This window comes from Leucoraja erinacea, chromosome 3, assembly GCF_028641065.1.
Source record: "Leucoraja erinacea ecotype New England chromosome 3, Leri_hhj_1, whole genome shotgun sequence".
Taxonomy (NCBI): domain Eukaryota; kingdom Metazoa; phylum Chordata; class Chondrichthyes; order Rajiformes; family Rajidae; genus Leucoraja; species Leucoraja erinaceus.
In genome coordinates, this window is record NC_073379.1 from 55197763 (window position 1) to 55210132 (window position 12370).

General features: G+C 42.0%; 1 protein-coding gene across 3 annotated transcripts in view; it reads left to right on the top strand.

The window, feature by feature from the left end:
* LOC129695617 (E3 ubiquitin-protein ligase RNF38) overlaps positions 1–12370 on the top strand; it is a 123414-nt gene that overhangs the window by 102597 nt on the left and 8447 nt on the right. The window contains exon 9 of one of the 3 annotated variants that reach the window (XM_055632725.1): positions 4430–8206. The exons of the other annotated variants lie outside the window; for them this stretch is intronic. Coding sequence (XP_055488700.1) covers positions 4430–4640 — 211 coding nt within the window. The 3' untranslated portion in view covers positions 4641–8206. Of the gene's footprint in view, positions 1–4429; positions 8207–12370 lie in introns of those variants that run through there. 3 annotated transcript variants of the gene reach the window in all.

Genomic DNA, 12370 nt, shown 5'->3' on the forward strand with positions numbered 1-12370 from the left:
ATACTGCTTTAACTGTTTTTTTTTTAATCTTGTTTCTCTGGGTGTCTACGTTTTTAGTTAATTAAGTTATTACATTGGATGGAAGCTGCATACCAAATCTCGTTGTACCTCTGTGCAATGACAATAAAATATATTATTATTATATGTTAATAAACAGGAATAAAAGTTTCCAAAGTTGATGGAAAGACTGGAGAAAAGATTAGGTGCTGAGAGCTCTCTTATTCCTGTATTAAGGAGGCAATTAAACACACCTGAGCAATTACAAACACCCCTGAAACCATGTGTCCCAAACATTATGGTGCCCTGAATTGGGGAGGACTAGGTATAAACATAGCTGTAATTTCTACATGGTGAAACCAAAATGTATAAAACTGGCCTCTATTAAAATCTGACAACATGCACTTTAACCACATGTGATTTTTTTTCTATTACAAATCTCAAATTGTTGTGTACAGAGGCAAATAAACACATGATGGGTCTTTGTCCCAAACATTAGGGCACTTTAATCTGCACTGTTGGAGGGTTTAAACTAGAATGGTGGGAGATGAAGAACGAATATGGAAGCTTGGAAAATAGGAAACAAAATGAAATATAAAAGGAAGAAGCAAAAGTGGAAGACTTAGAATAAGGCTGAGAGTTAAATGAAGCGACAGCACAAAGAAGAGCTTTGAGAGCTAATAACATAGTAAAGGCAGGTCTCTACTATGGTGCCATAATGGTGAGGAATTACATCAATCAATCAGTTCAATCATTCATAGAAATGTAGGAACTGAAAGAAAAAAAAGTAAAGAAATAATGTTATAAAATTAGGAGCAAAAGCTAACATATCTGCAGGGCCTTGTAGTCTACATCCCAAAATATTAAATTTAGTATTTTCTAAAGTTATATTTAGCTCTTATGGCTAAAGGAATCAAGGGATATGGGGGAAAAAGCAGGAACGGGATACTGATTTTAGATGATCAGCCATGATCATATTGAATGGCGGTGCTGGCTCGAAGGGCCAAATGGCCTACACCTGCAGCTATTTTTCTATGTTCCATGTTTCTAAAGAAAGTCACAAAATGCTGGAGTAACTCAGCGGGACAGGCAACATTGCTGGAGAGAAGGAAGAAGGGTCTCGACCCAAAACGTTACCCATTCCTTCTCTCCAGAGATGCCGTCTGTCCCACATTGTTACTCCAGCATTTTGTGCCTATCTTCGGTGTAAACCAGCATCTGAAGTTCCTTCTTACACATACTAAAGAAAGTAATCTTGCAATCTTGTAGATGCAATTGTACTCATTTTACAAATTTATTTAAACTTTATTACATGGCAAATATATCTCCACTATTTAAAAAAAGGGTCGAGGCAAAGGAAATTACACACTGGTGAAAGTCTTAAATTCAGTGGCAGAGAAAATTATAGCTTTTATTATAAAAATGTAATAACAGGAAAACATTTACTGGATAAAGTCAGCGTGAGTTTATGGTAAAAAAAATCCTGCTTTGAGAATGCACCTAAGGGAGAACCAGTGGATAAGATGCTTTTGGACTTGTCGATGGCCTTTGAATGCCACACTTTTTAGTTAGTATATAAAATTAAAGCACATACTCTAGCATGTGTTAAAATTTGTTGAATGACAGTAAGCAGAGAACTGAAATAAATGGATGGGTGGAATGGTAGATCAAATCCTACAGTGATCAGTGTTAGGGCCTGAGTTATATTAAAGTGAGAATGTCCGACTACAGCTGGAAAAGCTAATACAGGTGAGACATCGTCTAGAACTTTGTATGCAGTTTTGATCTCTGAGAAAAGACCATCTTGCTATGGAAGGTGTGCAAGGATGCCTATTTATCCAGATTAGTTCCCAAGATGTCAAGATTGTCATATATGGAACAATTAGGTCAATTGGACCAATATTCATCGTATGAATGCAACAACATCTACTAAAAACCTATAATATTCGAACAGTCATATTTTTGACAGTGCAGAACCATGGTTAGGGGAGGGGAGAGTGGGTGTTAGTCACAACTTCAGGGTATGGAGCATGCAATTTAGAGCAGAGATCAAGAACAATTTCTTCTTTCAGAGCATAGTGAACGTTTGGAACTCTCTATCGCAGAAGGCAATGGAGGCCAAGTCATTTAGCATATTCAGAAAGAAAGTATCAGGTGGTTAGAATACAGATTACATTGCCAGCAGGTGTGGAAGCAGGTTCCATCATAGTCTTCAACAGTAAGTTGGATAAATATATTCTGAGAAATAACTTGCAAGGATCTGAAGAAGAGGCTGGAATTGCTGAAAATTGCTATAATGGAGAGTCAAACATGATGGGCTAAATGGCTCCCTCCTGAGCTATAACTAGACTACTTGGAAAATATTTTCTAATACTGAAGGAATCAAAGGATTTGGGGTGACGTTGAGAGCAGGATACTGATATGGATGATGTTTTGCCATGGTCATACTGAATGGCGGAGCAATCCCTGAACACTGAATTATATTTGGTAAGTAGTGCCAAGATTTTGATCCAGCAACAATGAAGATCTGCAACACTTTGTCAAGTCTAGTTGGGGAAACAGGAGTTATGGGCCTGTCCCACTTAGGCGATTTTTCGACTTTTCAAGTTGCCGGCGGGAACTCGCCTTTTTCAAACTGCCGCACTCCTCATGACCATGAAGGCAACTCCCCGGCAACCACCCGCGAACATGTGGTGACCATGTGGTGACTGTATAGTCTCCTGCAGTCGCCTAAGTGGGATAAGCTTGTGTTTCACAATACACGGCAATTGGAACGAAGCACAGCAAAAAAATTGCATTTTGTAAGTCAAACAAAGTTGATGTTTTTGAAACAACACACACACACATTCGCTTCCCCTTCACCAGCAGAGTTATGTAGGCGGGGGACAGGGGGGCAAAAAGCATGACTGGGGGAGCGCTGTCTATAAAATTCACACGGTGCAAAGCCAAGGTGAAACAGACACACGTCGCGATGAACAGGAAGGTTGGCGCTGTAAAAAGACGGCTAAAGCACAGTGTACTTTAAAAGAGGGGAGGAGAAGGGGGAAGAAGGAGTGAAGACAACTTTTAAGAAGCCAGAGATACACAGCTGTGAAGCTCGGTGGACGTTTAACATTACCGGTCTGTTATCCTTGGTTCTGAAAGCTACCGCTTACCTTTTTTTCCCCAATGAGCCAATGAAATTTACCAGTCAGCACCGGCTACAACCTACAAGAACCTTCGACCTCCTGGCAACCCATTAGGACCTCCTGGCGACCCACCTACAGCTTGAAAATTCTCGCCGAACATACTGAGGCTGCGACTAGTTTCCAGAATGCGGGAACTCCTCGTGACCATGAAGGCAACTCCCCGGCAACCACCCGCGAACATGTGGTGACCATGTGGTGACTGTATAGTCTCCTGCAGTCGCCTAAGTGGGATAGGCCCATTAAGCTTGTGTTTCACAATATTCACAAAGTGTTGTATCCATCTGTCTGTGATGTGAGGAAGCCATGGATCTGGGAGATGCTGTCAAAGAAGTCACAGCAAAAAATTGCATTTTGTAAGTCAAACAAAGTCAATGTTTTTGAAACAATGTAGTATTGTGCTTTTATGTTATGGGAGCAACATCCATTCAGACAAGTGGAATATTCCCCTTTCTTAAAGTACCATGTGGAAGTGAAAAAGCAGAGTAAAGAGGTGCATTATCTGCTGGTGGTTCAGGGGAGGCAAAAGAATGCTTCCATGACTGCTACAAATTGGTGGAATTGGCCATGTTCAGGGATTCAACAGAGGAATCTAATGAATGTTTTGAGTGCCTGGTTGGTTCTGAATCTATCCAATTAGCACAGGATGTGATAATGGGAGTTGGGGTTCATATTTATTGTTGTCGCTGATTTACATGTTTCATAAAGAAATCACAGAAATCCCAGGAAATTGTACTTTTCAATGTTCCCTTCAAAACATTATTCTGAATCTTGCACCTCCCCTAAATGGGTATTTATTACCTTGTAGTGATTTCACATTTGCACTTTTTTAGCTTCATTTTGTTTGAATTAACTGTTTACAGTCTGATGTAATATTCAGAAAGATTCAGACCCCTTATTTTTTCCAAGGTAAGGAAAATGCATTAAATATTGTTTTAAATCAACAATCTATATGAAGAAACGAAAACAGGTTTCAGAAACGGTACAAAGTATTAAAAAGATATGTTTTGAGTAGCTAATTTTAACTATTAAAACCAGTATAATCACACGGACTAACTTAATGTTTCCAGGCAAACTAATGGGACTGAAGGGAGCAGTTCCCTGGACATAATGGCATGCTTCAACGGGTCTTAAAAGAAATCTTGCAGAGATGGTTGATGCATTTGTTGTAAACTTCCAATATTTTTCCGGATTCTGTATAGGTTCCAATGTAATTTATGTTAAAAATTTATTTCACATTTCTACAGTGAGCCCATTTACAGCTCTGCCAACCGTCTTGACTTCTCTACTCTCCATACCCACTACAATCTCACACCCTCTGAACACACTCATACCTACCTCATGACCATGACCACCAAGCCATCATTTCCCGGACTGTCTCTGATTTCATCACCTCTGGCAATCTGTCCTCCACAGCAATGCAAAGACGCCAGGTATGCATGCCTTTTTGTTTGTTAATTCAAAAGTCCCTGTTCTAGGCCTGCAATGGCCCTATCCCCCAACTCTTTCTCCACTGCATCAGGGCTGCCTCCTGCACCCATGCTGAACTCTAGGACCATTAACCACCAATAATTTGCACCCTGCTTTAGATTTACCTGGCCTATCTTTGACATCTCTCTCCCCTTCCTTGATCTCTCTGTCTCCATCACAAGAGACAGACTATCAACTGACATCTACTACATACCTGCCAATTTCCACAGTTATCTTGACTACTTTCCTCCCACCCGGCCTATTGCCAAAACTGCTCTCAATTGCACTGTCTCCATTGAATCTGCTCCCAAGATGAGGCTTTCCGTACGAGGATATCCAAGAGAGTTAGATAGAGCTCTTAGGGCTACCGGAATCAGGGGGTATGGGAAGAAGGCAGGAACGGGGTACTGATTTTGGATGATCAGCCATGTCACATTGAATGGCGGTGCTGCCTCAAAGGGCGGAATGGCCTACTCCTGCACCTATTGTTATGTATCTATATCCTCATTCTTTAGTGAACATTGGTTTTCCCCTGGCTGTCATCGATGGCCCTCACCCTCGCCTCTTTTGTGTCATCAGTTCTTTCTCCCTCTTACCCCCAGACACAATAAGGACAGCTTTCCTCTGGTCCTCACCTTTCACCACACTTGTCTCTGCATCCATCTTTCCGTCACCACCAACGTGATCCCACCATTAATCACATCCTCCCAGCTCAACCCCTTTCTGTCTTTAGAGACCACTCCCTCCACTAATCCTTGGTTCATTCATCCATTACCATCCAAACCACCCCCTCCCCTGGTACTTTCCCCAACAACAGCAGGAGATGTAACACCTGCCCTTATACTTCCTTCCTCACCTCCACCCAGGGACCTGGCAAACATTCCAGGTGCGACAGAGGTTCACATGGACCTCCTTTAACCTCATCCATGCATACCGTGTTCCGGAAGTGGCCTCCTGTACATTGGCGACAGCAAGCGTAGACTCAGAAACCGTTTCGCTGAACACTTAGATTCCAAGGTCTACTGGATCTTCCGGTCGCTAACCACTTTAACTCCATTTCCCATTGCAACACTGCCATTTCTGTCTTGCGCCTCCTCCATTGCCAGAGTGAGGCCACACACAAATTGGAGTAGCAGCTTGGGTAGCTTACAACCTAACGGTATGAATATTGAATTTTCCAATTTTAGGTGACTTCTCCAAACATCCCTCTAAAACTCTGGTAACCTGCTCCACGTGTTCACAACAATGTATTCATCTTGGGCTCACACATTTCTATCCAACAATCGGCCTATCGGGGAACCTCCTTACATGAGATCTGTTGCCAGCCCTTATTTGTCGTGTTTTTCTCTCGCTTCCAGTTTGTTTTCCCCACTCTCCACTCTTCAATCAGTCTGAGGAAAGGCCCCATCCCAAAGCGTCACATCCATTTTCTCCAGAGATGCTGCCTGACCCGCTGAGTTACTCTAGCATTTTGTGGCTATCTTTGGTGTAAACCAGCAACTGCAGTTCTTTGTTATTACATTTACTGCTCCTGTTATTGTTCAGATTTTCCATCTGTTTTTCGGGAATAGTATGTTTTACAAATCCTTCATACCAAAATTTTATTTGGAAATTGATTGCACCAGTAGCTTTAAACTATTTAGTTCATTTTTTCCTGCAGTCTTTAAAATTACCTGGTGATATGACTCACTCCTTTGGATGAAAATCTGAAATGCAGACACTCTTTGCTCTTTGAAGTAGAATTTTGTTTTTATTTAATATAGTAGAACTCTGACAGACCTTTTATTATTAAATAATGTGGATTCACTCCAGATATTTAACATGGTGATTTGGACTGATTACCAAATAATATCTGGCATCTGAAGAAGCGACTTGACCCTAAACGTTGCCTATTTCCTTCGCTCTATAGATGCTGCCTCACCCGCTGAGTTTCTCCAGCATTTTTGTCTACCTTCGATTTTCCAGCATCTGCAGTTCTTTCTTAAACATCTTAACCAAATAATGATTATGACCTGAATTCTAAGCATGTAACCAATATGAAGTAAACTGCCTACCTGTTCTTTGAAATAAGGTCATGCAATTGTTTACATGATGGAGTGGCATCATAATTTAACATCTCATTTGAAAGATACCACTTTTGACACTAACACACCCTCACTATCATTAACCTATTGACCATGTTCAGTTTTTTGGATTAGGATTTGGCCACAATCTCTAATTTAGAAAAGCTCATATTTGCAAATTGTTATCTTGCCAAATTGTACCTTATAAATTGCATAATATTGTACATGGCCATTAAAACTGAAATGAACAAATATCCTTTGCTTTGAAATTTCAACATGTTTCATGATTACAAGCAATTAATTAATTTTGAAACTAATTAACTTTGCTTATTATATACAATATTGTTTATCACTAATTATCTGCCCAGCATACTTCTTTTCTCTTTAAAATGTCTTATGTAAACATATGAAAGCCATTTTACAGCCAAATGCAGTATACCCAGCCCAATGTTACTTTTTGGTAAAAAATATATGCAATTCTGTTTGGAAGCCATAGAGGATCATGAGTGGGGATCCTAACCATTTTTATTCAATATTCTCTCACTTGTTGTAGGTTTGGGGCAAATTGTAGCATTCTACATGTCAGGGGATCTAACTCAACACAGTCTGATATCAGACTCTTGCATCTGTATTCCTTAATGTGCTGTGCATGCAGCACATTAAGATAGAAGAGATTTATTTTGTCGATGAAGACTCTTGAACTTCTGCAGGTGTACGGTAGAAAGCATATTGACTAGTTGCATTATGCCCTGGTTCAGCAATTCAAATACCCAGGAATGAAGGAGATTACAGGAGTGGTTGATCACGGGTACTGGCCTCCCCATCATAGACAGGATCTATAGGAAGTTCTATCTCAAAAAGGCAACCAACAGCAAAGATGCACACTCTAGCTTACCACCGGGCAGGAAGTATAGAATTCTGAAAACAATCACTACCATGTTCCAGAATAGCTTCTACCCAGCAACCATCTGGTTCTCAAACACTACACAACATTAAGTACACTATGATTTACACACCATCGTTGGTTGCACTAAGATCTTTGGGCTCTTGTGCATGTATTGCGGTTATCAGTGTAATATTTTTGGTTTATTACCTTATCTATGAGTATTGAGTTTATAAGCCTGTTATACTGCAGCAAGTAAGAATTTAATGATTCTGTTTTCTGTTGTATGACAGCTAAACACTCTTGACTCCTGATGCCTTCATCCTTTGCTCCAAAAGCATTTACCAATGTGAGAGTTTATTTTTCAAACCTGTCATATCTGTAAATAATGCAGAGGATCAAGCTGAGCTCTACTGAATGGTACTGTAGAAAAGCATCTGAAATGCAGGTGGCACAATGTTTAAATACTAGTGTACCTTGGCAGCTGTGGATTTTAAATTTAATAATTAAAAAAATAAACTGTAGTGTTTAGAAATCCATCTGTCGAATGGAAAACTACTATCCTTGCTATTCTATCCATTGTAACTCCAGATCAACAGGAATGTAGTTGACTCTGAAGTATAAAATATCCTTTATTGTCATTCAAACTTTTAGTTTGAACAAAATTATGTACCTTGCAGTCATGACGGAATAAAATAACAGAACACACAATGAACACAGTTTAACATCCACCACAGTGAGTCTACCAGGCACCCCCTCACTGATGGAAGGCAAAAATCTTAAAGTCCTTGTCTCTTCCTTCCTTGTTCTCCCTCTGCGTTGAGGCGATCCAGGCTTTCGATGTTGGCCCCCCTCCCGCCGGGTGATGGTAAGTCCCACGGCCGGATCCGAGCTCCGAGAACGGGCCGATTCAAACTCCGCGCCCCGGAGCGGACGAAGCTGCCACCCTCAAGTCCAGCGGATGAAGCTGTTGTTGCGGGAGCTCCGGAGAATCGGTCACCAACCTGCGAGCTCCCGATGTTGTCATCCACTGGGCCCGCGGCCGAAGCCTCCGAGGCTGCGAAGTCGAACCGCCGCCGCAGCGCCACCACAGCCCCGAAGTCGGCCAGCTTCGCAATGGCGAGTCCTGGCTCTGCCTCCGGAGCCTCGAGGTCGGCCCCAGTTGGAGGCCGCCAGCTCCGCGATTGGGCCTCAGCGCAGACGGAAACGGAGACGAGATACGACAAAGAAAAGGTTGCATCCCCCCCGAAGGAAGAGACTAAAACAAGTTTCCCCCGCCCCCCACACATACACAACTAAAAATAAACTAAAACATACGTCCAACAAGACAAAAGAAAACAAAAAAAAAGAAAAAAAAAAAAGACAGACGGACTGCAGGCGAGCTGCAGCTGCTTGGGCAGCGCCGCCACTTCCGGAGATGGCCTAGCAAGCCACTCTTTAGAGGCAATAAGGGTTGGACAATAAATAATTTCAGAGATTTAAAAAGTACAGGAAAATCTAATACCAATGAAAAAAATCACAAGGAATCCACTCAACCCCCACTCACCTACCGTCAGTAGAATAACAATAATCCAGATGATCGTGTAGGAATAGTCACTTTCCTTTACAAATATGTGATCTCAATAGACAAAAGGTGCAGGAGCAGGCCATTCGGACCTTCAAGCCAGCAGGGCCGGCCTTAAGCTGATTGGACCGATTTCTCCCAATTGGGCCCCACGCCGAAGGGGGGGCCCCGCGTTAATTTTCTGTATTTTGTACGGAAATACAAATTCGCTTTGTTAAATAAAGGTTTAAAAAAAACATTTGCCATACGGATTTATTTACAAAACGAACATGGATAACAACCGCTGCACGGCCATCAGACACAATTTGTTAACTACTACTGTTAGCACTTGTTTACAGCCAGTAGTTAACTAGTTATACAATGTGTCAATGCATCGATCCACATTCCTCAGTAAATGTAATTGTGTTTTGAACAAGTATTAATGACGCTGCGTTCCTTTGAATACAATTCACGCTTTGAGAGTGTCCTGGCCAGTGGTGGCTCCTGATAAGTGATATGTTCCCTCCGCGGGTGCAGGCTTTGCCCGCTGAGTTCCTCCAGCACTCTGTTTTTTGTTAGGCTCTGAAGTTGAAGGTGGACCCCCATGTCTGTGGTGGCTCAGCGGGACGGGCAGGGGCTCTGGGGAGAGGGTTGCATTTCTGGTCAAGACCCTTCTTCAGACAATCACAAGTACTCTCACTGATGAGAGTTCAGTTCAGTCTGAAGAAGGGTCTTTTCTCCAGAGTCGCAGTGCTGCCTGTCCTGCTGAGTTACTCCAGCTTTAGTCTATCCTCAATTTCAGAGTTAAATAAAATTTCTCATGGGGGGCTTATAGCGTCTACCCCCTCACTTCCTGCCCAACCTCAGCCTCACAGACCTTAGTGTATCCCTAGTTCCTAAAACCCATTTCCATCACTGATTGCAATATATATGTAACACTACATTGCAGGTTCCATAGAGATTTTGATTATATTGAGTAGATGTTTCTAGATTAATTTATGGGAATTGAACATTAAATTCCTTCCATTTGGCATATAAATTCATGAAAGTGAGATTTAAAAATCATGTTATATTCTGAATTCTTGTGTGAATGGGATTAGTTTGTTATTTGGATACTTAGGCTATTTTTAAAAATTATCCTTTTCTTAAGAAATGGAATCTACAGGACATTCTTAATGGGAAAGTAGTGGGCAGAAAGGCATGTCATGCGTGGTTTGAAGAGCAAAAACTTGTAGTTTACAATGCCAAGATTGAAAAGTTGATGAAAAACAAGGTGTACATAGTTGCTTATTGGTTACAATCTGAGGAGTATGATGATGCTACTGATTATGGTATGCCAATGTACCAGCTAGCAACTAATTTTCTCCATAAAGACACGGTCTATTGCTAGAAATTGTAATTTATTTACGTATCTGTTACGGACTTACAGCATATAATACAATAATATTAAAGTTCTGATCTTGAGAATGTCACATTTTTTTAATTTTCAAGGCAGTCTTGTAATTAACTACAATTAGGTAATTAACTAATTATATGCTTTAATTTCAGGTCATCCAAGTAAGATGTGTTATATTTGTTTCAGAATGCTTCAATCAATAATAACTGAAAATTGAATTCAGTTCATTTAATTTTTAAGAAAGTTATGGGCTTTTGACTGTCCTCGATCACAGCTTTTGTGTTAAGTCAATGGAAAAGCAATAGGGACCAAGATGCTAATTTCTGAGTATGAAAATGGCCATAGCTTTTTTAATACTGAAGATATGAAAGTGAATTAGGTGTGAAATTTAACTTCCTTTTATGCTTTATCTGATGGGATAATTTGCAGACTTGATTTTTTAAATCTCAAAATGTTGTAACATTGATAGAAAAAGGACCTGCATCTTGGAGGCCGAAGGTTAGGTTGTTAGCCAAGAAAGATAGACTTTGTTATCCCTCAGTGCAGCAACATCAAGAACGATAGCCAAGTCTATCCCTCAATGCTAGCAGCTGATGGGAAGCCGCTGTAAAAGGACAGCGCTGCTGGGGCGGGGGAGGGAAGAGTTCCTTTCACAGCGTGTGGGTAGTCTGGCCAGTGGTAAACTTGCGGGGAGGGCAGGAGCGTTGAGAAGGAGGGGGTCAGGGATTATTCCAGCATCCAGGTCAGCGGGCAAAGGATAACTGGACAGCGGGCGGTGGAGCTTACTCCTTATGTCAGTACAAGTAAACTCAATTGATCCCTTGTTCGCGCTGACACAGGAGTAAACTCCACCGCCCACTGTGATGTTATCCATCACCCGCTGACCCACTCCGCCCTATGATCTTTGCTCTTGAGCTGGTCCCATCGCTGTTCTGACAGAGAGCACTGCCAGAGGTGAGCGGGTCGGCAGAAGGCGCTGAGATGGCAGTCGGTTCCACTGTCCGGTGATGGCGGCCGCTCGTAGCCACGCGAGCTGCTTCCCTCCCCGGCCACAATGCTGTGGCTCCGCGCCCGGAGGGTCGCGGCAGCGGTGAGTGAGTGGGTTACTGGCATGAACCCCGACCCCCTCCTTCTCAACGCTCCTGCCCTCCCCGCAACTTTACCCCTGGCTAGACTCCCCACACGCTGTGAATGGAATACCCCCCAATTGGTCCCTTGAACTAGTATAGCCATTCAATAAGATGACAACTGATTCATGATGTCCCGGTGTGTTCCTGTTTTTCCCACCATCTTTCCACCTGCTGTCAATCTCCACTCCCCACCCATTCAGTAATTCAGAAAGAAGGAGATTTGGAAGCCTTGGGCAAATTGAATTGTTACTTTATTTTTATTTGTATTTTTACGGAGAGAACAATCTGCGCGTGCGCGGTTTAAGATTTTTCTAATGCCAACTCACTGTCATATTACTCACCTGAATGAATGAATATGACTCATTTATAATTATATATTTATATTTCTATGAAAATTGTTCGCAATTAGGCCCCGCACCTCCTAAGTCCGGCCCTGCGAGCCAGCACCACCATTTAATGTGATCATGGCTGATCATCCCCAATCAGTACCCCGTTCCTGCCTTCTCCCCATATCCCCTGACTCCGCTATTTTTAAGAGCCCTTTCTAGCTCTCTTTTGAAAGCATCCAGAGAACCTGCCTCCACCGCCCTCTGAGGCAGAGAATTCCACAGACTCACAACTCTCTGTGAGAAAAAAGTGTTTCCTCGTCTCCGTTTGAAATGGCTTACTCCTTATTCTTTTACTGTGGCCCCTGGTTCTGGAC